The sequence below is a fragment of the Cervus canadensis genome, chromosome 32, assembly GCF_019320065.1.
Source record: "Cervus canadensis isolate Bull #8, Minnesota chromosome 32, ASM1932006v1, whole genome shotgun sequence".
NCBI lineage: Eukaryota > Metazoa > Chordata > Mammalia > Artiodactyla > Cervidae > Cervus > Cervus canadensis.
In genome coordinates this window covers 31,308,560-31,331,119 of record NC_057417.1, presented here as the reverse complement: position 1 = coordinate 31,331,119, position 22,560 = coordinate 31,308,560, and the positions used below count along the sequence as shown (strand labels likewise).

Genomic DNA, 22,560 nt, shown 5'->3' with positions numbered 1-22,560 from the left:
TGAAGTACTTGCCCCCATGATCTCACGTCATCCTGACCATGAAGGGAAGGCCGGTGCATCTTCCTGATCTTACGGGTCAGGAAGAAGGCTCAGCATGTTTGCTGCTTGCTCAGAGTCACAGAGCTGGTAGCTGGTTGAACGTTGACTCAGCCAGCCTGTCCAATTCGAAAGCCTGCGCTCTTACTCATTAACCACCCTGTTCTTCTGCTCAGGGATACAGCCCAGCATAGTTTACAAGATATTTTGCTCAGAGTCTGCGTTCTGTAACATCAGACATGGCGTACCTTCCTTTTCCAGGAAGGGTGACTGAGCAGGTTCAGAGACCAGCTCATGAGGCCCAGGAGGCTGATTCAGAGAAACCCTCAGCCCACCCTCTGCCCGGAAACTCTGTCTCTGTGTCCATTTCTTTTTCTGACTTGTGTTTTTAGGTAGAGTATGTGTTTTCTGAGAATGACCTGGGATTAAGTTACTGAGCTCACATAGAGGTGTTAGAGAATTCAAAATTCTGTGTGATTTCTTACAAAACAGGAGGATTATATTGAGACGGATGATAAAAAACTTTTCCCTCTTCGGTGGACTGCTCCAGAGTTAGTAACCAGCTTTCAAGACAGACTGCTAACTGCAGATCAAACCAAATACAGTAATATCTGGTATGTATCGGTTTACCGTTCGATTAGGCTTTTGTTATTAACAAAGTCCTAACTTCTTTCTTCTCAACTACTTTCTTACGGGAAAGTATAATTGAATAAGACGTAGGAATGCCAGGGACTGATGATGTGAAAGGCAGTTTATTGACATCATAGTAATGATTCCAGTTTTTGCAATGATGCAATAACTTCTACCCATTCAACAGTAATAATCTCCATAAAAGCAGGAACCAAAGCTATTTTCTTTGCCTACTATAGGACCTTGTTTATAGTAGATGTTTAATAAATATTAATCGAGTGAATGAAAAAACTGAAAGAGGTTTGGGCCATTACATAGTACTGAGATATAGCTCAGTTTAATGGAAGTTGAAAAAAAATGTATGTAAGAAGTCTTTGACTAACAGTTTCTGTTATAGCTTTCTTAATTTATATCTACTTTTTTTTTGGGTGCTGTTGTCCTGCTTTTTCTTTTTTTTTTTTTTTTTGCTTCTTACCTTTTTATGGATTGTTTTTTCTTTTCTCGTATTTTGGGAGCTGTGTACTCTATTGCTATGATTGTATTGGCTGCTGTAGAAATAACATGTATACTTAACTTAGTCTAACCGTAGTTCTTACTTTGGCCCCTTTCTGAGAAATACAAGGACCCCAGGGTATTTTAACATGCTTTAACTTTACATCACACACACACATGCAATTATGTTCATCATTGTGAGGTATCATATTTTTTCTCTTAACACCACAAGATGTTGTTATTTTTCTTAACATCAGTGTTTGTTTAGGTTTATCCAACATAATCAGATCACTTTTCTTTTCTTTTTTTTTTTTTCCCCCAAATCTCAGACCTTCTGTCGGGGCTGAGTCCCCTTCTGTCTGAAGTATGTCCTTCAGAATTCCCTGTAGTGTAGTCTCACTGGTAACAGACTCTCAGGTCTTTTTCTGTAGGTCTGCGCATACCTCTGTTTTGTCCTCATTCTTGAAGTGTATTTTTTTACTTGATGACAGTTATTTTCTCTCCGTGTATTGAAGATCTCACTCCACTGTCTTCTGGCTTCCATTGTTGCTCTTGAGAAGTCAGCTGTAAGTCTCCCTAAGCTCTTTAAAGGTAACTTTTAAACTCTTCTGTCTTTGGTTTTTTGTAGTTTCACTGTGATAAGTATGGGTGTGGACTTTTTTGTTTTTCTGCTTGGCTTTTCATATCTTAGGTGGGTGTTCTCAGCCCTTACCCTCCCAATAACTGCCTCAGCCCCATTTTTCCTTCTTTTGGAAGTCTGATTGGACATGCATCACAACCTCTTGCTTTGTCTTTTGTCTCTTATTCTCTCCTTTATGTGTTTCATCCCTTCAGCTCCCTTTCAGATCTGTGCTCTAGCAGCCAATTCTTGGTCTTGTTAAAATTCCTCTTCAGCTGTGTCTATTCCTCTGTTAAATCTCTCTACCGAATTTTATAGTTGAGTTAATTGGCTTTACTGTTTTAGGAGGTCTATTTGATTTTTTAAAAAACTGGCCCAGAGTTTTTTAAAATTTGGTTATGATCTACATCAGATAATTCCCAAATGTGAAGTCTTTGTGGATTTGACCTTCCTGGTTCTTGATGGTGCCTTGTTTCCTTGGGGCCTTCTTCTGGTGAGGATCCTGGAAGCCTGGACTTGAGAACATTCCTTCAGAGAGGGTGCACGCGTGCTTTTGTGAGGCTTCTGGGTGTCCTGGCTGGTCAGGGACGACAGCAGCCTGGGGCTTTCTGTATTTAGCCTGAGGTCTTGGGGGCACTTAGACTGTATGAGCTTGGGCTGTGAATCCCAGTAAGGCCGGCTCTGTGACCAGCTTCTTTGGGACCATCCACCACCCCACTCCCCCTGCAGGCACACACACACCTGTGTACTCAACACACATGTTCACACACACTCACAGTCACACACATGCACTCACTCACAGGGCCTCAGTGCCAAGCCAGCTTGCCCCCCAGGCTTCTGAGGGGTGGGTTTATTCCCACTGTGATGAGGAGGTCTCTGCGAGGCCCCTTGTTGGGCAGGGCCAGGGCTTGGCCTGTCCACCATCAAGCCTTGTTCACCAAAGACACAGACGCCCAGGCTCCGTGCCCCAGCAGGGGCCACGGTCGGACGTGGTGTGGTGCTCTCCTTTGTTCTCTAAGCTCCAGGTTTTGTCCAGTGAGTTCCCCGCTAGCTTATCTGTTGTTTGATGTGTTTCATAAGAAGTTGCTTTTCACTCATGATCCATGCTTTCACTGCTCTCAGCTGGGTGACTGACCTGAAGACTTAGCCCGTGTTCCCAGAGGCAGCGCCGCCCCTTGTTTCTGAGGGGGTGAGAAGTGTCTGGCGGCAGGACTGGCAGTGTGTCAGCTTCTGCCCGAGGCAGGGGCCACGCTGCCCTGTGCTGGGGACGAGCCTGAGGCTCTTGGCCCCGTGAGTTTGGTGGAAGAGGGGAGAAGAGCTACGGGACATTTTTCCTCCCAGAAGAAAGCAGGCCACTGGTCTTTAGAGAGACAGGGAATGATGGGCAGTGGCTGATACCGCTTTTCCTGAGGAGACTGGGCAGAAAGACGAGGGAATAGGGAGCTGCAGGGGGGCCTTGGGGAGGGGGACACGTCTCGTCTTCCTCACTGGTCTGCGTGAGGAGACGCACGAGGGATGCTGGAGAAAGGTGTTAGGAGTTGGGGGCTGAGACAGCCCAGGCCTCATGTTCTCTGAAGAGCAGGGGAGGGGCTGAGGAGAGGGCTGGTTCAGGAACAGGCCTTATGAGGGGAGAGAAAGGGCATCAGGGATCTGGAGAAACTGAGGCGGGCAGAGGTACATGCCCAGGGTCAAACCAGACGTGGCGCTGATAGCACTCACTGTGTCCCAGTCAGAGGCTGCCTTTGTGGTCTTTAGCATTTCATGCAAACTTTTTATTTTCCTTAATCAAATAAGTTGGTAATTCCCTAAAGTCGCTGACAGTGTCTTAAACTTCTTTTTTAATCCAAGACAGCCCTCTGCTCCTAGCAGTTCTGTGCTAGGGGCACATCTCCCTTCTTGAACTGGACTAGAGATTCGGGTTCTTTTATTTCCTTGATAGAAACGCCCTCTCCACTTAGATACTGAATATGTTGATTTACTCACTGATTTGTGAGATGAGCATAAAGAGAATTTAACTCATAAGTTAACTCATAAGTACTGTGCAGTGTCAAATAATAGATTGATGTATTCAAATACAGGTTATTATTCTGGTAGGTATCGGTCATCTTCATGCGAACCATCGACAGCTAAACCTGACAGGAGTCACAGTCACATGGGCGCTTTTTAAGCATGCAGCCACACCTGCATCTGCCAACCAAGTCCTCGGGGGTGGGTGCTCAGTACCAGCGTCTGGGTGACACAGGTGATCTGCCAGGTCTAGGAGCCACTGCAGAAGACAGACTGTAACACAGGACGGAAGGGGAAGTGGTGGGAGGAATGTGGAGACCACGTGGAGCGTGGAGACCATGTAGAGGAGGCATCCACCCCGCCCCCGCCCCGCCCCTCCAGCAAAGGCCGTTTCTGAGGGGATGGCACCGGGCGGGCACCGCGCCGGCAGGCGGGGCAGGTACCGAGAAGGGGGTCCCTGCCTGTGGTGACGGCACCCGCAGGTGGTGAGTGACCCAGGCAGGTGGCCTCTTCCGCCGAGCAGTGAAGAGTCATCCTTCCTAATAGCAGAAAGCTCTGAATACTAAGAACAACTACAATAGGAAACACACAGGTCAACAGGGAAGACCTGTTCATATTGGAAGTTCCACTGCTTACTACTGTTGTGAATGGGATTTTTTTCCCCCCACCAAAACCCTCAGAAGTCCTTGTGTTTACTCTGTATCTAGCCATGTTGCTGAACCCTTTCAAGGCCATTGTGATGATCTTTATAATTCCTTGAGTTTTAAAGTTGACAGTCATTTGAATGCCTCCCTGTGATTACTCTCTCTAGCTCCATCTCATTTTACTCCTAAAATAACATTCTGTTAATCTGAGGAGGTGTTCTTGTTGTGGTCTGCATCTTAATAGAAGTGCTTGCTTTTTAAATCATGTTGAAGAGCTATCTTGAATAACCTCTTCCTCAGACCCTTGTGCTTGAAATGACTAATGACTGTACATGTAAAAATGTGGGTGTTAAAAATTCAGTATCTGAAGAAAGAAAGATGTGCTTTTTTATTCCCCCGCAGGTCCCTGGGTGTGACGCTGTGGGAGCTCTTTGAGAATGCTGCTCAGCCTTATTCCAGCCTCTCCAACTTAGATGTGCTCAACCAGGTCATTCGAGAGAGAGACACAAAACTCCCAAAGCCCCAGCTGGAGCAGCCCTACTCCGACAGATGGTGGGTAACTTCATGTCACATTCTCTCAGAAGGTGAAGAAATTCTGTCTCCACAGGTCTTAGTTATATATTCCCTGATTTTCAACAATAAATGTTATGAAAAGCAACCATTTATATACTATTCATGACTGATTTGGGAATTAACGTCCAGTTTTTAAGATGTAATGCTGTTTTTTTTTGTTTTTGATGTAGAACCAGCAGGAATTTATGTCTTACATGTGATAAGAAACCTGTTACGTCCGAGTTAATTCTAAGAATCAGTTTATGGGCGTGTGCTCTTGTGGAGTTGTTTTTGAATGAGGCTGTTTGTGTGATACCCCGGCGTGTGTGACCAGACAGGTAGCATAGACGTGATGGAGTTTGAATTGGCACCTGAGGCAGTTTGCATAATGTGTGTTGACATTTGCAAAACAAATTCACTTCTTAAGAGTCTCCAGACCCGTTCTTAACTCGGTTTCCAGTTAGAGCTGGGCTCACCCATGCCGAGGCCCCTGTCCGCGTCACCCTGTACTCGGCGGGCGTTGCCTCTGCACCTTGGTGCCCTTCTGTGTGGTCGCTGCTCAGCCCCTCACCCGACTTGCTAGAACTAACTCACCCAGAATAACTGAATGTTTATGCCGTAAATTTAATACCGTGACATTGTCATCCTGTCTTCCCTTCCACTCACGGCCGCAGTTTAAGGCGTTGGCCTTACTCAGCCAACCCTTTGAAGACCAGCGCCTGACTGCCGCCTGCACTGGGCTTCTGCTTCTGCTCTTGCCCTCCGCCCTCAGCTCCTCTGGTGGCCTGAGGGAAGCTGTGCCGCAGAGGGTTGTGCTGTCCCTCTCTGTCGGGGGAGTCGTTGGAGGGCAGTCACCACGGCGTGTGTCTGCGTGAGTCCTCGCAGAGTAGAGGGAGTAAGTCTCACACGTCAGACACGTGCGTCCTGGACTAAGCAGGAGGCCGATGGCGGTCGTGTTCAGAGGAGAGCATTTTAGGGCTGCTTGTAAATTCAGTGGCTGAGCGCCTGGAAAACGCCAGAAGAACAAATGACAAGGCTAGAAGAATTGCAGTGACGCTGCACGGTGTCCTGAGGACGCAGAAAATCAGTGGCCAGATTGTCTCTCTCTCCACTTCCTCTTTTCCCCAGAGCTCACCGTGAACCAGACTCCTGCTGGTGGCCAGCAAAGCGATTCAAGTGTTGGGGCTTCTGGGGTGTTGAGCTGGCCTAGGGCGTCCTTGTGAGGTCTTTGCTTGTTTTGAAACAATCTGTCATCTGTCCACTAATCTCCTGTCCGTCTTGCTCAGGTATGAAGTCTTGCAGTTCTGCTGGCTGTCACCAGACAAGCGGCCAGCGGCGGAGGACGTGCACAGGCTGCTCACCTACCTGCGGATGCAGAGCCAGAGGGACCCGGAAGTGGACTTTGAGCAGCAGTGGAACGCGCTCAAGCCCAGCGCAAACAGCAGAGATGCTGCAAGTAACGCCGCCTTCCCCATCCTCGACCACTTCACCAGGGACCGGCTTGGCCGAGAGATGGAGGAGGTCCTCACCGTGACCGAGACGAGCCAAGGCCTGAGCTTCGAGTACGTCTGGGAGGCTGCCAAGCACGACCATTTCGACGAGCGCAGCCGAGGCCCCCCGGACGAAGCCTTGTCCTACACCAGCATCTTCTTCCCCACGGAAGCGTTCGAGAGCTCGCTTTCAGACCCCGGTCCTGGCAAGCAGAATGACAGTGGCCAGGACGTCCCCCTGCGGGCCCCCGGGGTGGTGCCCGTTTTCGACGCCCACAACCTTTCTGTCGGAAGCGACTACTACATCCAGTTAGAAGAAAAAAGCCGTAGCAACTTGGACCTAGATTACCCCCCTACTCTGCTCACGACGGAGATGGATAATCCTGAGAGGCTTGGGGACAGCGCGTCCCAGTGTCTGACGCTCAGGAGCCTGGAGCTTGAGGAGTCCAGTACGGAGGAGGATTTCTTCCAGAAGAGTGCAGACCCCAAAGATGCCAGCAGACCTGAGGAGGCACACAGCACCAAGGGTCCCGAGAGCCCTTTCAACAGTTTATTTAATGACCTTGACAAGTCAGAGGCTCTGCCCAGTCACCAAAAAATATTTGACTTGATGGAACTAAATGGAGTCCAAGCTGACTTTAAGCCGCCCACCCTGAGTTCAAATTTGGATGACCCTAAAGAGTCAGTAATTGCGCGCCACTTGGAGAAGGAACAGCCCCGTAAGCTTTTTGACTGCGAGCCTCTTTACTCCACAGACAAGCTCGTACACCAAGATGGTTTTGATCAGCTGGACATTGAAGAGTTGTCAGAAAATTTTTTGTTTCTTCAAGAGAAGAACTTACTGAAAGACTCCTTGTCCAGCAAAGAGCATGTAAATGATCTGCAGACAGAACTCAGAAATGCTGGCTTTCCTGAATACATGTTAGAAACTCCCAGTAGAAAGTCTGTAAAGGCTGAGCCTACATTTGCTGAAAATAAACCAGACTCTTCGCTGCAGGAGAGCGTCAGCGTGCAGGGCAGGGAGTCAGGCGCAGTGCCCAAGGGTGGCTCTGGGGTGGCAGCCTCGCCACGCTCCCCACAGCCGCAGGTACCTCCTACCTCGCTTGAAACCCAGGGGCCGCCTCACGAAGTCCCCCCGGGTGTAGCCCTGAAGCAGGGTGAAGACGGGCCCATGTGTCCAGAGGGCGGTGTCCGTGAAGACGGCGCCTGCCGAGAGGTAAACGCGGACTCCACGCCCGCCCCACCGGACACCCCCGCCCCCACCGGCGACGGGTCCCCGGCCCTGACTCAGCAGGGGGAGGGGGCCGTGAGCCTGACCCAAAGTGACCCCAGCCTGGTCCAGGACACCTCCGCCAGCAAGGTGAGTATAGGGAACGGCCTTCCAGAATTGAGGCAGAACTTAAAACACCAGCTGCCTTTGGAAGAGCACGGCCCTCGAGGCCTGCGGGAGAGAGCCCGGGAGGCTGTGGAGGCGCTGGGGCAGCTGGGTCGTAAAGATGCTGCTGCAGAGGAGGGCGGCTTGGTGTCCGCCCTCTCCTCAGACTCGGCCAGTCAGGACAGCCTCCTGGAGGACAGCTTGTCGGCGCCTGTGCCCACCTCCGAGCCGTCCGCGGAGACCCCGGACTCCCTGGATTCGGTGGACGTCCACGAGGCTTTACTGGGCTCCTTAGGTGCTCACACGCCACAGAAACTCCTGACCCCCGACAAGCCAGCGGACAGCGGCTACGAGACAGAGAACCTGGAGTCGCCTGAGTGGACGCTGCACCCGGCCCCCGAGGGCGCCCCGGCGCCTGACACGGCCTCGGCGCGTGAGGGCACTCCCGACAGGCTGCCTCCCAAGCCCCTCATCGTCATCTCAGATGCTGCTGACGGCCACAGAGGCGCGGAGGCGACCTCACAGACTGCTGCGCCTGCGTCCCAGGGCTCGCACCGAGACTCCGCGTACTTCTCGGACAACGACTCTGAGCCCGACAGGAGGTCGGAGGGGGCCCTGGGCACCTCGGTGTCGGCCCTAGGAGCCGACCAGCCCCTGCCCGAGAGTGTCCCGCCGCAGAGTCCCGGCCCCCTGGACAGCTGCCTGGACGCCAGCAGCAGCCCGCCTGACCCCAGCTGTCCTGATCTGCAGAACTCCCGTCACCTGGAATCCAGAGAAGCCGCAGAACCAGCTCCCACACACACACTTCCCCCCGACGACGAGGCTGGCAGCCCCTCGAGTCTGCAGAACTCGGAGCTCAGCAGCGGGGATGACCTCGAGGCCCCCGAGGAGCCCCCCTGCACGCTGACTTCCACTGGCACCAACACCGATGAACTCCTGGCGTTGACCCACGCCCCTCTCCGCTGCGGCGGCCCCGCGGCCCCGACAGCCGAGAAGGCCTTGTGCGGCCACTCCGAGGGCCCCAAGCTGAAGGAGCCGGACGTGGAGGGAAAGTACCTGGGGAAGCTCGGCGTGTCGGGGATGCTGGACCTCGCCGAGGATGGGATGGATGCCGACGAGGAGGACGAGAACAGCGAAGACTCGGACGAGGACCTGCGGGCCTTCACCCTGCACAGCCTGAGCTCCGAGTCCGAGGACGAGGCCGAGCACCCGGTGCCCGTCGTCCTCAGCCGCGAGGACGGCCGCTGCCTGCGGAGCCTGCTGAAGCCCGCGGACCCGCCGCCCGGCTGGAGGAGGGAGAGGAAGGCGGTGACGTTTTTTGATGACGTCACAGTCTATCTCTTTGACCAGGTATCTGTTCCCTGTCCCCTCTGGGTTGTCACGTTGGAGATTCCAGCATGTGTCGGGGAAACGAGTGTGCTCGGGTTTTCTGACTGCCGTTCTGAGGACACCAATTGTTTTGTGATTTTCTCAGTAAAGGGAATTTGGGGGTGGTTACCATGTCAGTTTCAAGAACACGCAGAAGCGAGGTTTGCACTGGGAACTCCTATCGCGTGAAGGGGGCTGTGGGCTCCTCCCGGGTGTCCTGGCAGAGCCCTGCTGAATCACTCATCCTTTCCTGAGCAGACGAGTGTCCGCAGGTGGTTGGCAGTGATGCCCAGCGCCCCGGGCTGTCTGGAACCTTCCGAGGCTCACACGTAGCCCTGGAGACACCGACAGGCGGTGCCTGTGGAGCAGGGCCGGGCTGGCGAGACAGCGGGGCGGGCGGGAAGGGGTCTCCTGGTCCCAGGCTTTGTGTTTGTCAAAAGCTGTTCAAATTCACGTGTCCCTTCCTTCATCTTCTCAGCGCACTTGAACTGTGCCTTTCACAGGTCTGATGACCTGTAGGTGGAATAGAAAGAGTTATGAACTGTGTGTTGTGAGCAGTGTGGGCAGGCGCTGGGGAAGATGTCTGGGGGTCTCTGGAGCATTGAGGTGGACCCCGCCCCTGTGGAAGCCACCACCTGGGCTACAGAAGGGCTGCACTTGTGTGGGGACTTGGTGGGGAGGGAGTGTTGTTCTGATGGGTTCAGAAGCCGGCAGGATTGCCTAAGAGCCAGACTCACGGCATGAGAACAAAGGCACGGAAATCAAGTGTACGGCATGCTTAACAGATGTGAGATTTGTCACGGTGAAGGTGGGAACGTGGGCGAAGTCCCGAACAAAGTCCTGAAAATCTTACTAGATGTGAAGTTTGTCACAGTGAAAGTGGGAATGTGGGCGAAGTCCCGAACAAAGTCCTGAAAAGCTCCTGCAGTGGCCAGTGGGTCCCATGCAGCTTCCATGGAGTCACAGCTACCTGTGGCTTCAGACTGCTGGCCGGCAGGTTCCCTCCTGCTTCTGCTCTCCAGCTTCATGAGCCTGTTTTGAAGTGGTTTGGTTTTTAAGTGGTTTAAGTTCCTAAGCTCCAGAGTTTTCACTGAGCATCATGGGTTTTGGCAGCTCTGCCTTGGTTATTTCACCGTTGGTTCAGCAGGTGCTTGGTGAACGCTTACTCAACTTTCTTGTGAAGTCACAGCCCAGCAAGTGAGTGTCTGGGTGCCGCCCTTCCCAAGCAGGGTCTCCTTAGCTTCACTACGCAGCGGGGGTCTCCCCGTGTTTCTCACAGGCCCTTCCATGAGCCTGGTGGGCGCGTTTGACCCTCTGTTCTTGCACTGCGCCCCCCCCCCCCCGCCCCCGCTGCCCCGGACTCACAGTGTTCTCACGGCCATCATAGTGGGTGGTGATGCTTACTTGCAGGTAAGGTGACGTACGGTCACACCATTCAGCCTGTCACAGGACAGGTGAGCTCTGAGCTCAGTCCCATGCGTCCCAGCGCTGGTCACTATGGTGACAGGGCCAGGCCGGACAGTGTGGGAGGTGGTGTCACAGCCCAGAGCCCCCAGAGTCTGTGAGGTCCTGGGGCAGACGGGGAACTGAGGGTCTGTGTGCTGTGTTTCTTTAGTTCATTTGGTTTACAAGGACATGTTCCTTCAAAAAAAAAATGCAGTGAGCATAAGGAAAAATACCTTCTTGGAAAAAAATTTTTTCAATTTAAAGAACAGAAAAACACTCAAGAAAACCAACTTCTCAGTAATTGCTACCACTTCACTTACATACACACACCAGAAATTACGTGGTGAAAAGCATTCAAGAAAACAAAACTTGTCTGTAATTCCTACCACATCTCACACACACACAAAAGTAAGCGCTCTCCGTAACTGCCCCCTCCAGAATAGAACTCTTCCATCCCCACAAAGTCCCCGCCACATCCCTCTCCTGGCAACCACTGACCTGCTTTTGTTACTGGAGTTCTGTCTTTTCTAGAATCGTGTATAAGTGGCAGGGGTGTTGTTTAGTCATTAAGTCAGGTCCAACTCTTTTATAACATAGAGTGTAGCCCACCAGGCTCCTCTGTCGACGGGATTTCCCGGCAAGAATCCTGGAGTGGGTGGCCAGTTCCTTCTCCAGGGGATCTTCCCGACCCAGAGGTGGAACCCTTGTCGTGTGTGCTGGGAGGCGGGTTCGTTACGGCTGAGCCGCCGGGGAAGGCCACGTGGCGGGATTAGACCGTGTGTGACCTTGTGTGTCCAGAGCCTCACTCTGTAAAGCGTCAGGGAGTCCCCCCGCTCTACACTCATCCCTGAGGAGCGTTCCTTTGTGTGGGTGTTACGTTTTGTTCGTTAATCTGCTGGCCAATATTTACACCCAGTTATTTTTATTATTATTTTTTAATTGTTTATTTTTTTAATTGTTTTTAATCTTTTTAAAAGTTAAACAGTAAAATGGCCCCTCTTGTGTGTGTGTACAATGCTGTAAACGTTAGCATTCATGTCACGCTCCGCAGAACCATGAGAGACACAGCTCCCTCAGCGCAGAGAACACCCTCTGTCGTTTTACACTCCACCAGCAGCGTGTGTGACACAGCGTGTAACCTTCGGAGGCTGGCTGTTTTCACTCAGAGTGCAATTCCTCTGAGAGCTGTAGAAGTTGTTGCTTGTTGCAGTAGACCCTTCCTTTTAGACACATTCCATCTTGTAGACATATGATCGTTTTAACCATTTACCTGCTGAAGCACATTTTGGTGTTTCCGCTTTGGGGCTGTCACAGATAATGCTGCTTTGAACAACTGTTTGTAGGTTTTTGTGTGGACACAACTTTTAATTTTTCTGAAAAGGCCCATGACTGTGATTGTTGGGTTGTATGATAAGTGTGTGTGTTTAGGCGCCTTTTTTTTTTCAATTGAAATATAATGAGGGACAGGGAAGCCTGGTGTGCTGCAGTCCATGGGGTTGCAAAGAGTTGACCAACGACTTAGTGACTGAGCAGTAACAACAGTTGATTTATAGTGTATGTTTAGTTTTTAAAGAAAATGACAAACTGTCTTCCAGAGTGGCTGTATCATTCTGCATTCCAGACCTAGTTTCTCCTGTTTTGTTTGTTTTGTTTTGGCTGCACCATGCGGCTTGTGGGATCTTAGTACCCCAAGCAAGGAACGAATGCAGGCCCGTGGCGGTGAAAGCACCGCGTCTTAACCACTATACTGCCAGGGAAGTCCCCATTAATTTTTATTTTAGCTTTTCTAACAGATGTGAAATAATACTTCATCATGGTCTTAAACTGGATTTCCCTGTTGGATCGGGATGTTGCCTGTCTGTTCGTGTGCTTCTTTGCTATCCGTATGTCTTATTCAGTGAAGTGCCCCTTTTGCCCATTTTCTAGGTGAATTCTCTGTGTTCTTTGAGTTTTGGAAGTTCTTTATAAGTTCTAGATAAGAGTCCTTTGTCAGATATATGGCTTGGAAATACTTCTCCCAATCTATGGCTTATCTTTCACAGAGCAAGGTTTTTAAATTTTGATGGATTCCAGTTTATAATTTTTTTTTTCCGTTTATGGACCATGCTTTACGTGTCATGTCTAAGTTCTTCACCAAACCCTAACTCCTGAATATTTTCTCTGAAAGTTTTATACAGTTTTGCGTTTTTCATTTAGATCTGTTACACGTTTTGAGATAGTTTTTATATAATGTTTAGGTTGGGGTTCATTGTTTTGCCTCTGGATGGATGTCCAGTTGTTCCAGCACCATCTGTTGAAAAGATTATTCTCTATCCATTGAATTGCTTTTGCACCTTCATCAAAAGTTAAATGGCCATATTTTTAATGGATCTGTTTCTGGACTTTCTGCTCTATTCCATTGATCTGTATATCTTCCCCTTTACCAAAATTTGGGTTTCCATTTGCTCCTTGCCAGTATACAGAAATGTGGTTGATTTTTATATGTTGACTTTCTATCCTGCTGTACTGATTTATCAGTTCTAGGAATTTTGTTTTCAAATTCCTTGTGGTTTTCTACACAATCAAGCGTGTTACCTGCAAATAGGGACAGGTTTGTTTATTCTTTTCCAAACTGTATCTCTTTCATTTCTTTTTCTTACCTTATTACACTAGTTAGGACTTCCAAGACAGTGTTCAATAGAGCAGTTACATAACATTGATTGATTTTTCAATATTTAATGAGCCTTGCATTCCTGGAAAGTAAAGCCCACTTGGTTGTAATGTTCTTGTTACATGTTGCTGGATTTGCTTTGCTGGTATGTTGTTGAGGATTTCATGAGGTCTGCATATTGGCCTGTAATTTTGGGGGGTGTTTGACTACTTGGCTGACTTTTACTCTTGCTCTGTCTTTGGTTTGGTGTCAAGGTAATGCTGGTCTCATAAAGCGAGTTGGAAAGTCATAGTCGATTGAATAACACAGGGTTGAATGGTGTGGGTCCACTTACATGTGGGTTTTTTCACTAAACACCTACCAAATACTACACGATCCAAGACTGGTTGCATCTGTGAACGTGGAACCTTGGCTATCAAGGGGCGACGGTACAGTTCCAGGGGGTCCTCAGCTGCGCAGGAATCGGGGCCCTCGGCCCGTGGGCATCAGTCGGGTCAGCTGCATCACCTCCTCTTCTGGGAAGAGATTGTGTGGATTTATTGATCTCTCTCTGAAGAACTGCTTTTGGTTTCATGGAATGTTTTCCTTTGTTTTCTTTTTAATTTTATCAATTTCTATTTTATCTTCTATTTCTTCTGCTTGCTTTGGATTTATTTTGCTCTTTTTCTAGACTCTTAAAGTATAAGCAAGGGATTTGAGACCTTTTTTTCATTCTACTATTAATATTTAATGCAATAAGTTGCATTTTTCATTCAGTTCAAAATATTTTCTGATTTTCCTTGAGACTTTCCCTTTGACCCAAGGATTACTTATTTAAAAAAAAAAATACTGTTTAATTTCCAAGGGTTGGAGGTTCTTTTTTTTTTTTTTAACCTTTCTGTTACTGACTTCTGGTGTAATCTGTTTTGGTCAGAGAACGTGTTTTGTAGGGTTTCAATTCCTTCATGTGTGTTGTTTTGTTTGTAGAGCCAGAATATGGTCTATCTTGGTAAATGTTTGGTCCATGTGCACCTGAAAATGTGTATTTCACTTCTGGTGGGTGGATTGTTCTATAAATGTCACATGCACTTGGTTCATTTCTTCTGTACTGTTGCTGATTTTTCTACTTGCTCTATGCCTGAGTGAGAAGTGTTCATTGAAGTCTTCGGCTGTATAAACAGATTTGTCTGTCTGTGTTTTCATTTCTGTCCATTTTTGCTTTGTCTGTTTCGTAGTTCTCTTGTTAGCTGCGTACACATTTACAATTATTACATCTTCTTGGTGAATTGACCGTTTGTGTCATTCTGTAATGTCATTCTTTATTCCTTTGATATTCATGAAGCGGCTCCAGCTTTCCTTTGACTAGTAATTATGTGCTATCGCTTTTTTCCATCTTTATACACATCTGCATCCTTGTAGTTAAACTCAGCAGTTTCTTCTGGATAGCACACAGTTAGGTGGTTTTTAAAATCTGTTCTGAAATTTTTTGTCTTTCTGTTCATTGTTTAGTCACTAAGTCATGTCAACTCTTCTGTGACCCCATGGACTGTAGCCTGACACGCTCCACTGTCCAGATTTCCCAGGCAAGAATACTGGAGTGGGTTACCATTTCCTTCTCCCTTTTGTGTTTTAATTGGTATTTTTAGGCCACTTATATTTAATAGAGTTATTCAAGTTTGGATATAGGTGCACCACTTTATTCAGTGTTTCTGTTTGTTCCACTAGTTCTTAATTATTGTCTTCCTCTTTTTGCTTTCCTTTTGGTAATTTGAACAGTTTTTAGTCTTATCTTTTATTTATTGTATTTTTTACTATATATCTTCTTTTCGTATAGTTTTTGGAGTATTCTTGGGGTTACAATGTACATACTTCCCACAGCCTCCTTAGAATCAGTGTTTTACCATTTCAAGTGGAATGTAGGAACCTCTGTGCTCTATAGGTCCTTCATCCTCTCCTAGACCTTTTCTTCAAGTTGTCCGATGTGTCACATGTTTACTCATTAAACACCCCATCACACAGTGCTCTATGCTTTACTTCCAGTCATCAAACATATTTTAAGAAACTGAAGAGGATACTCTGGTTTCTCTTCAGATCGTATAAATCTTTCGCCTTTTACTAAAGAAACTGAAGAGGAATAGGATTATATTCACTCAGGTAGTTATCACTGTTCTTTTTCCATTTCTTATGTTCCAGGTTCCTTTCTGTTATCATTTCCCTTCTGTTTGTTTGGCTTTTTTTTTTTTTTTTAAAACAAATTCTCCTGGTGTTTCTTCATCTGAGAGTCTCTGTATTTCACACTCTTTTCTTAAGGGTGTTTTTCCTGAGCATGGACTTCTCAGGCCACAGTGCTTTACTTTCAGCATTGTTTCTGACTGCCTGTTCCTGACTGCCCTCAGGAGTCCGTCTGTGTCTTTCAGTATGATTATGGGTTTCTGGATTACAGGCATAGATTTCTTTGTTTCATTTTAAGTTTGTAGAGCTTTCTGAACCCATAGTTTTGTATCTTTCAGCAGGTTTCAGAAGTTTCCAGGCATTATTTCTTACATACACTTATATATTTTATTCCACACTCTGTCTCTGCTTCTGGGACTCCAGTGTTATGCCTTTTGGTCTCTAGGATATAGGGGCTTCCCTGATGGCTCAGTGGTAAAGAACCCACCTGCCAATGCAGGAAATGCGGGTTCCATCCCTGGGTTGGGAATATCCCCTGGAGGAGGAAATTGTAAACCCACTCCAGTATTCTTGCCTGGGAAACCCCATGGACAGAGGAGCCTGGCAGGCTACAGGCCATGGGGTCGCAAAAGAGCTGGACACAGCCTAGTGACCGAGTAACTAGCCTGTAGGCCCTGAGGCCCCGCCCCTGGCTCCCCCTCCAGCCTCTGCTCCCCCTGTTGTTCGGGTGGGACCGTTTCTGATGCATGTCGCGTGCACGTAGCCTGTCCTCTCTCGCCTCCATCCTGCTGTTGAGTCCAGCCAGGGAGGTTTTAAATTCTGATTGTTGTATTTTCCTATTCCACAATGTGCGTTTTGTTGTGTTTATCCTCTCTTTTTGCTGAGACATGCCCATCTGTCTCCGGCGTGCTCTCCCTCACTGTGTGGGAGCGTGTGTGACGGTCTTCTGCAGGTGGCTCTCGTGTCCGAGGACGGCTTGGCTGAGGATGGCTTGGCGCTGGTATCTGCTGGTTGTCCTTTCTCCTGTGAATCCAGGTTTTCCTTATTTGTTTGCTGAGTGATTCTAGATTGTACCTTTGTTTTTTCATTTTCCGATTCTTTGTCTTGTTTATGGATTCTATGGAGAATGTAGATGTTTTCATCTTAGAAGGCATTGACCCAGTCGGGTTCAAGTCGCAAGTTCCACCCAGCCTCCCCGGGTCTGGGGTCCCCTTTCAGAGCCTTTGCTGTGCTGTGTGAGCCTGTCCTGGGCATTTGCCGCCCCTTTGGCCAGACTGGGCCTTGGCAGTGGTCCCCCTGCAGTTCCCTCCCAAAGCCTGGTGAGCTGTTTGGGGTCAGGCCTGCCCGGCGCAGTGGGGCTGAGCCGGCGGCTCCCCATGGAGCCCTTGGGCCGTCCGGCGTCGTGGGCCTCCTCTGTCGTCCTCCTGCCAGAGGGCTGGGGTGTGGGTTACCACACTGCCCTGTGAGGCTGGGGGACCGGAGGACAGAGGGAAAAGGCGGTGGGGGTGGGGTTCCCCCGCTTCTCCAACTGGAGACAAGCTCACCGCTCCGGGGTAGCTGGCAGTGGGAGCGAGAACCGGGGAAAGAGAAAAATCTGGAATTTCCTCTCCTCTTTTCTAAGCATCACAAGACCCCCTTCTGCGTCTGGAGCCAGAACCCAAGTGTTGGGGCAGGTGCGGGCGGGCGGGCTGTGTGCACCACCGGCTTGGTGTCCTCACTCCAGCGTCCTACCCACTGCCGTCTCTTCCTCGGTCTCCGGGAGCCACTTGACGTGTCTGCGGGGGTTCAGAGCCCGTCCAGCGGGACAGAAGGGGTGTGGCCTCCCCGCCCCAGGGCGGGAGGCACGGGTCACAGCTGCCCAGCCCGCCCCCGCTGATGGGACTTGTGTTGGGCTTTTCAGGAAACCCCGACCAAAGAGCTGGGCCACTGCGGGGGAGCCGCACGCAGCCCCGAGCCGAGCAGCCCTGCGCCGGCGGCGGGCTCCCCGCACCTGAGCCGGGGCCTGAACTCTGAGAGCTCCACCGACGAAGAAGGTACCACACTCGGGGGGCAAGCTCAGAACGCAGCTAAAGATCCGCGGGGTGTGAACTGTTCTTGAGGATGACCCCACATACCCCTTTCAGGGACCCCCCTCACCCGGGCGGGGGTGGGGGGGCGGCACAGGCCTGCGCGTGCGCACAGGGTGGTCTGTAGGCCCCGCCCCGTGCTCCGCTCCTTGGAGAGCGGCGAGGAGAGGAGGGTGAGTTCCGGCTTACTTCCAGGCGGAGGCTTCGAGTGGGACGACGACTTCTCCCCAGACCCTTTCCTGTCAAGGACGACGAGTCACCTCCTCAGCTCCAAGCCGGCCCTTCAGAACTCCAAGTACTTCTCCCCACCGCCGCCCCGCAGCGCGGAGCCCAGCTGGCCGCACGCCGCCCCATACTCCAGGTTCTCCATCACCCCCGCCAGCATCGCCAGCTTCTCGCTCACGCACCTCACGGACTCGGACATGGAGCAGGGAGGTGAGGAGGCCGCGGGGCGGGAGCGCGGGGCGGGGGGCGCAGCTGAGCGGCTGTTCCCGAGAGCGTCGTGCAGATCCCTCTGAAGGGCTCACAGCTCGGTGCTCCGGGGCCTGTCGGCCTCCTCCTGCTGTCTCTGCCCCGCTGGGCCGGGGGACCAAGGCTGCTCCCCCTTTTCTTCTCCTTTTCCCTTTCTTGCTATCAGCTCCCATCTTCCCTCCTCCCCCCCAGAGAGAAGGGCTCTGAAGAACACTTGGCGGTGATATTGGCCTTAAGCCCGAATTCTCTGGGGCCCTTCCCCGGGAATGTTGATTTTACCATTAAGTCCTGGTCTTCGCGTGACACCAGGAGGCCCAGGAGGCTCGGGGAGGGGCAGGGGGAATGGGCAGGGCCCGTGGAGTGGTCGCTGGACATATGGAGCCTTTTCTCCCGCACGGCTAGATCGGAAGATAACGGTTAGTCGGTGCACTTTCTGATGTGACGTTTGCAGATCAAACAATAACTCTGAAACATAAAGAGCGCTTGTTTGTTTGTCCCGGGTCTCGCCGTGCTGATTAGATAGCGGCCGTCACCCCCTCTCTGCTGGGGCAGATGTGCGGGGCCCTGAGCTCTGACACATAGCCGCGTGTGAGTGTGCACACGTGTCAGCCAGAGCGCTTGCAGGTGCCGCAGGCGGCTGGGCAGGTGGCCGAGAGCTGCCCTTCTGGCTTCAGTTCCTCTTTCTGCAGCGAAGATCAGACGCCATCCATGCTATTTTTACCTTTGACGATCCGTTTAAAAACCCAGCTTTGCTTGCTCTCTCCTAGGAAGCAGCGAAGACGGAGAGAAAGACTAGGCGATGCCGAGGCCCCGCGGGCCCAGGCTGCCCTGGCGGCGGTGTCCCCGGCCGGGAGGAGGCGCAGGTGCCCAGCCGGTCTTCTTGCGCCGGCTGCCGCCCAGGCCTCCCCTGCCCACCGGAAGGGCCGGCGTGGGGGCTGTGGGCTCCAGGCGGTTTCCGGTTCCCACGTGGAGTGTCCTCCGCGTCCACACCTGTGTGTCCCATCCGTGTGCAGGGCCCTGCAGACCACGAGGGGAATTGGCACCAGTGAGCCATATTTATTGTTTTTAAAAAAATCACTAATTGCTTTCTGTAATTGCACTGTGGATAAATGTCCTAAGAGTCCCTGATACTGTACAGAATCTTAAATTATTTGAGGAAAATAAGGCAGGTCAAGCTGGTGCTATCCACTAGTTTGATTTTTTTTTTCTTCTGTTTTATAGTTTGTTTGCTCTGCATGGTACTCGTAAAGCTTAAGTATTTTGAGTGTTATGTTGTCTTTAGAAATTGTTGGAATTGTACATATGGTACTCTTTCGTAAATGATAAATAATTCTGAATGTTAGTGTTTTATGTTCTTATAGGAAATACTTTTGATGAGTCGGAAAGACTGCTCTGTTTCGTTGATGGAATGAAACACATCTCTGTCTGTTCTCTATAAGGTGGTCTGTCCCTGTTGCAGATGAGGCTTCTCCGAGGAGCTGACGGGTCTTGCAGCCCCTCTGTGTGATTCTCCCACTCGCCCCTCCCCCGACTTTCAGAAAACCTTCTTGGTACAAATCGACGGGTGGTTCCCAGAGCTGGTTGCAGTTGGCACGTCCAGGCCCCCACGCTCTCCCCGGCCGGGGCCACACAGCCCCCTCCCAGCTAGGGCCCCAGGCCCTGTGCTGGGTTCTAAGCAGCGCGGGTGGCGGTGGCCTGGGGCCCTTGTGCTCACGCCCGCCTTCAGGCGCACAGACGCTCCTCCGCCAAGGGCTCTGGGCGCCGAGGACCGTCTGGGCTCCTCCTGCCTGTGCACTCGAGTGTTGGCTGCTCACAGCCCCCAGAGCCAGTCCGGATCCCGTCTCGCCCGGGTGAGGCTGGTGTCTGGAACCATGGGTACTCACTACACCCCTCGACCGTGAGGGGGGACACGGGACACCGGAGAGCCGCCACAGGCAGCACGTCCTCCCTGTCGGGGCCTGGGGCAGCCCGAGTGGCCGTCACCCCGGGCTCACCTGCACTGGCCCCTCCCTTCTGCATTAAGCCCCCATTCTCCGCTTGCTTTGAAAGGACCAAGCCCGTCCGGCGCAGTGTCGTGATGTAGGCTGCAGCCCGGCGTTTGTGATAAAAAGCGGACCTCACCCTGCGGTCCTTGAGTTCTGCTTTGCCCGCAGCATGGCAGCTGGCGTGGACGGTGGAGCCCCGGAGCATGGGCCCCGCACGCCGGCTGCTCCCCTGGGGTCTCCCGTGCTGACGTGCTTTCCCGCTGTTAGCAGGATGCTGGGACGACCCTCCAGGCCTCGGGCTGGGGGGCGGGACATCAGGCCTGATGCAGGTGTGTTCGCTGGCAAGAGTTTCCGTAGTACATTGTGACCTCTGTTATCAAGTTGGGCTTGCTCCCTTTTTATACAAGCAATAACTTTCCAGAGCAGGCCAACTCCGGGTGGCAGGAGCGCCCCTCCCCTCCCCCACGTGAGCCCACTGCACTGCCAGGCTGGACCCGGGGACGCGCGTGTCGAAAAGACAGTTACCAGGGCATTAGGAGGTGATTTTGCCAAAACTGTTGTAACTCTCAATTTCTTGCTATGGAGACTTCCTGTGTGTTCTGAATTTTTACATCTACCAGTCTTGGTTGAAAGAAAATGAGACACAATTATACTAGTTTTGTGTTTTGTTTTTTTTAAATTATAGGTTTAAGGAGTTCAGCTCTAATGACTAAAAATCAAGCAGATCCATAGTATATATAGTCTTATACAGTCAGCCCAGGGTAAATTTATTCTTTGGGGCTGTACATTTTTCACTACGATTAAGGAGATTTTAACAACGTAATTCCCGTTTTAATTTAAGGTCTGTATCACTCATAAATTGCCAAAAACATTTTATATGGGGGGTGGGGGCGGGGGTTGGAATAGTAGGTCTTAGTGTGGTGTTGCATGGTTGGGAAGATTTTATATTTATAATAAACACGTGAATTAACATGTTCTTTTGAAAATCTCAAGCAATACACAGGAAATGATGTACAGGAAATTATGTAGATTAAAAATTTCAGCCCGTTTTTGAAAGGTCAGCACACGCTTTGTCGTTTGATTCAGTTTCGTTTCACTCAGTTGGTTACCAGTAGTGGGTTTCTAAACCAATCTTGTTCTCAGTTACGCAGTGAAATAACATCGGTGGAATTCTCTAGATGATGTCGGTGAGGTTCATCATACCTGGTTCACAACGGTATTTCCTGGCTTCCTTTGGGATCTGTCTTACTTTGGTGGAGTTCACCTATCTTAAATCCTACCATAATCCCTCCTTCATCACCTTCCTAGCTAGGTGTTAACTTGTGTTATCCAGTGACTCAGTCACAAGCCAGAAAGAGAAGAGTAGGAAAAGTGTTCCCCCCCCCAAAATCCTCCTGAAACTTGGGCTGTACGTCGGGGTGAGAACCCATTCATCTTAAGGCTGAAGAAGCTCCAGGAAGCTGAATGGAGAACAGAACCCATCTGTTCTATTTTTAAATGTGCAGGCGATTGTTTCTATGGAAATGGATTTATCACAGAAAAGTTTTTTTCTCTGTCTTGCTGCCATAAAACACCTTTCAAAACCTCTTCCTTTTATCACCACCTCTCATGGGGTGTCTGGGGTTAATGACTTACTGCATGTTTGTCCTGAGGGCCTGGGAGCAAGGGAGGCAGCTCCTGGTTTTCTGCAAGTTCCAGAAGTGAACCAAGTGTGAGGCTGCAGATGGGGGCGCTTCAGAGGATTAGCCTTCTGAGAGGTAGCCTTAAAACAAGAGTGGGTGCACACAGTTACTTCCGATTTAAACCCTCAGAGACAATGTTCCTAAGTTGGGGGTGGGGGGCGGGTTTGGCTCAAGTTTTGGCTCTCGAAAAGGAAAGCTCTCTTTAGTTATATAAGTGAGTTCTCAAAAGAGGTGTTGATAGTATTGAATCACCAACAACCTGTTATGTGAATGGCTGGAACACGGTTAAGTTCAGGCTGGCACAGGCACAGACAGATGGCAATCACAGCCCGCTGTGAGTAGCCACTGCTGCATCCCAGCCGCCAACGACCCCGGGGCTGTCCCACCGCCTCCGAGGTTTCACTGTTGTGCTTAGACTCGGTTGTAAGAGGTTCACGGCAATATAACAAGTTAATGAACTTGGAGTTTAAATTGTGTACATTTTTAAATTGTAAGATTTTTACTGTATATTGATGCATAGTGTGATTCAAATAAATTGCTTGTAATTTAAAAACTATTTAATATTCAAAATAAATATAGTTATATATTTATAAACTCTGTTGCCACACCGATTCTGTGTGTTCGACTGTGTGAAGCCCGAGGTGGGTGGCCTGGCGCTGCCTTGGAGGATGCCGGGAGCCTGAAGCCCTGGGTCCTGCTGCCCTAAGTCCCTAGAGACTGTGTGCCCTCTGCTGTGCCAGGCCTAAACCCGGCCCCTTCCAGCCTCCCAAGAACAAGGATTTGTATAGTCACCGGGGGACTGGCGGGTAGTGTTTGCATCGCTGTAAAGTGTATCTGTAATTCAAAGTGTTTGCACTTACGGATGAACTTCAGAAGCATTTTAGTTTCAGAGAGCC

At 50.3% G+C, this 22,560-nt stretch overlaps 1 protein-coding gene across 2 annotated transcripts in view; it reads left to right on the top strand.

Annotated features, from left to right (window-relative positions):
- The window catches only part of LMTK2 (lemur tyrosine kinase 2), a 72,728-nt gene extending 50,470 nt beyond the window's left edge, over window positions 1–22,258 (top strand). For both annotated transcript variants that reach the window (XM_043454774.1, XM_043454773.1), the window contains exons 9-14: window positions 529–650; window positions 4,831–4,980; window positions 6,267–9,195; window positions 17,361–17,493; window positions 17,722–17,961; window positions 18,765–22,258. In XM_043454774.1, the coding sequence (XP_043310709.1) occupies window positions 529–650; window positions 4,831–4,980; window positions 6,267–9,195; window positions 17,361–17,493; window positions 17,722–17,961; window positions 18,765–18,793 (3,603 nt within the window). In that variant the 3' untranslated portion in view covers window positions 18,794–22,258. The remainder of the gene's footprint in view (window positions 1–528; window positions 651–4,830; window positions 4,981–6,266; window positions 9,196–17,360; window positions 17,494–17,721; window positions 17,962–18,764) is intronic.
- The last annotated feature ends 302 nt before the right edge of the window (window positions 22,259–22,560 follow it).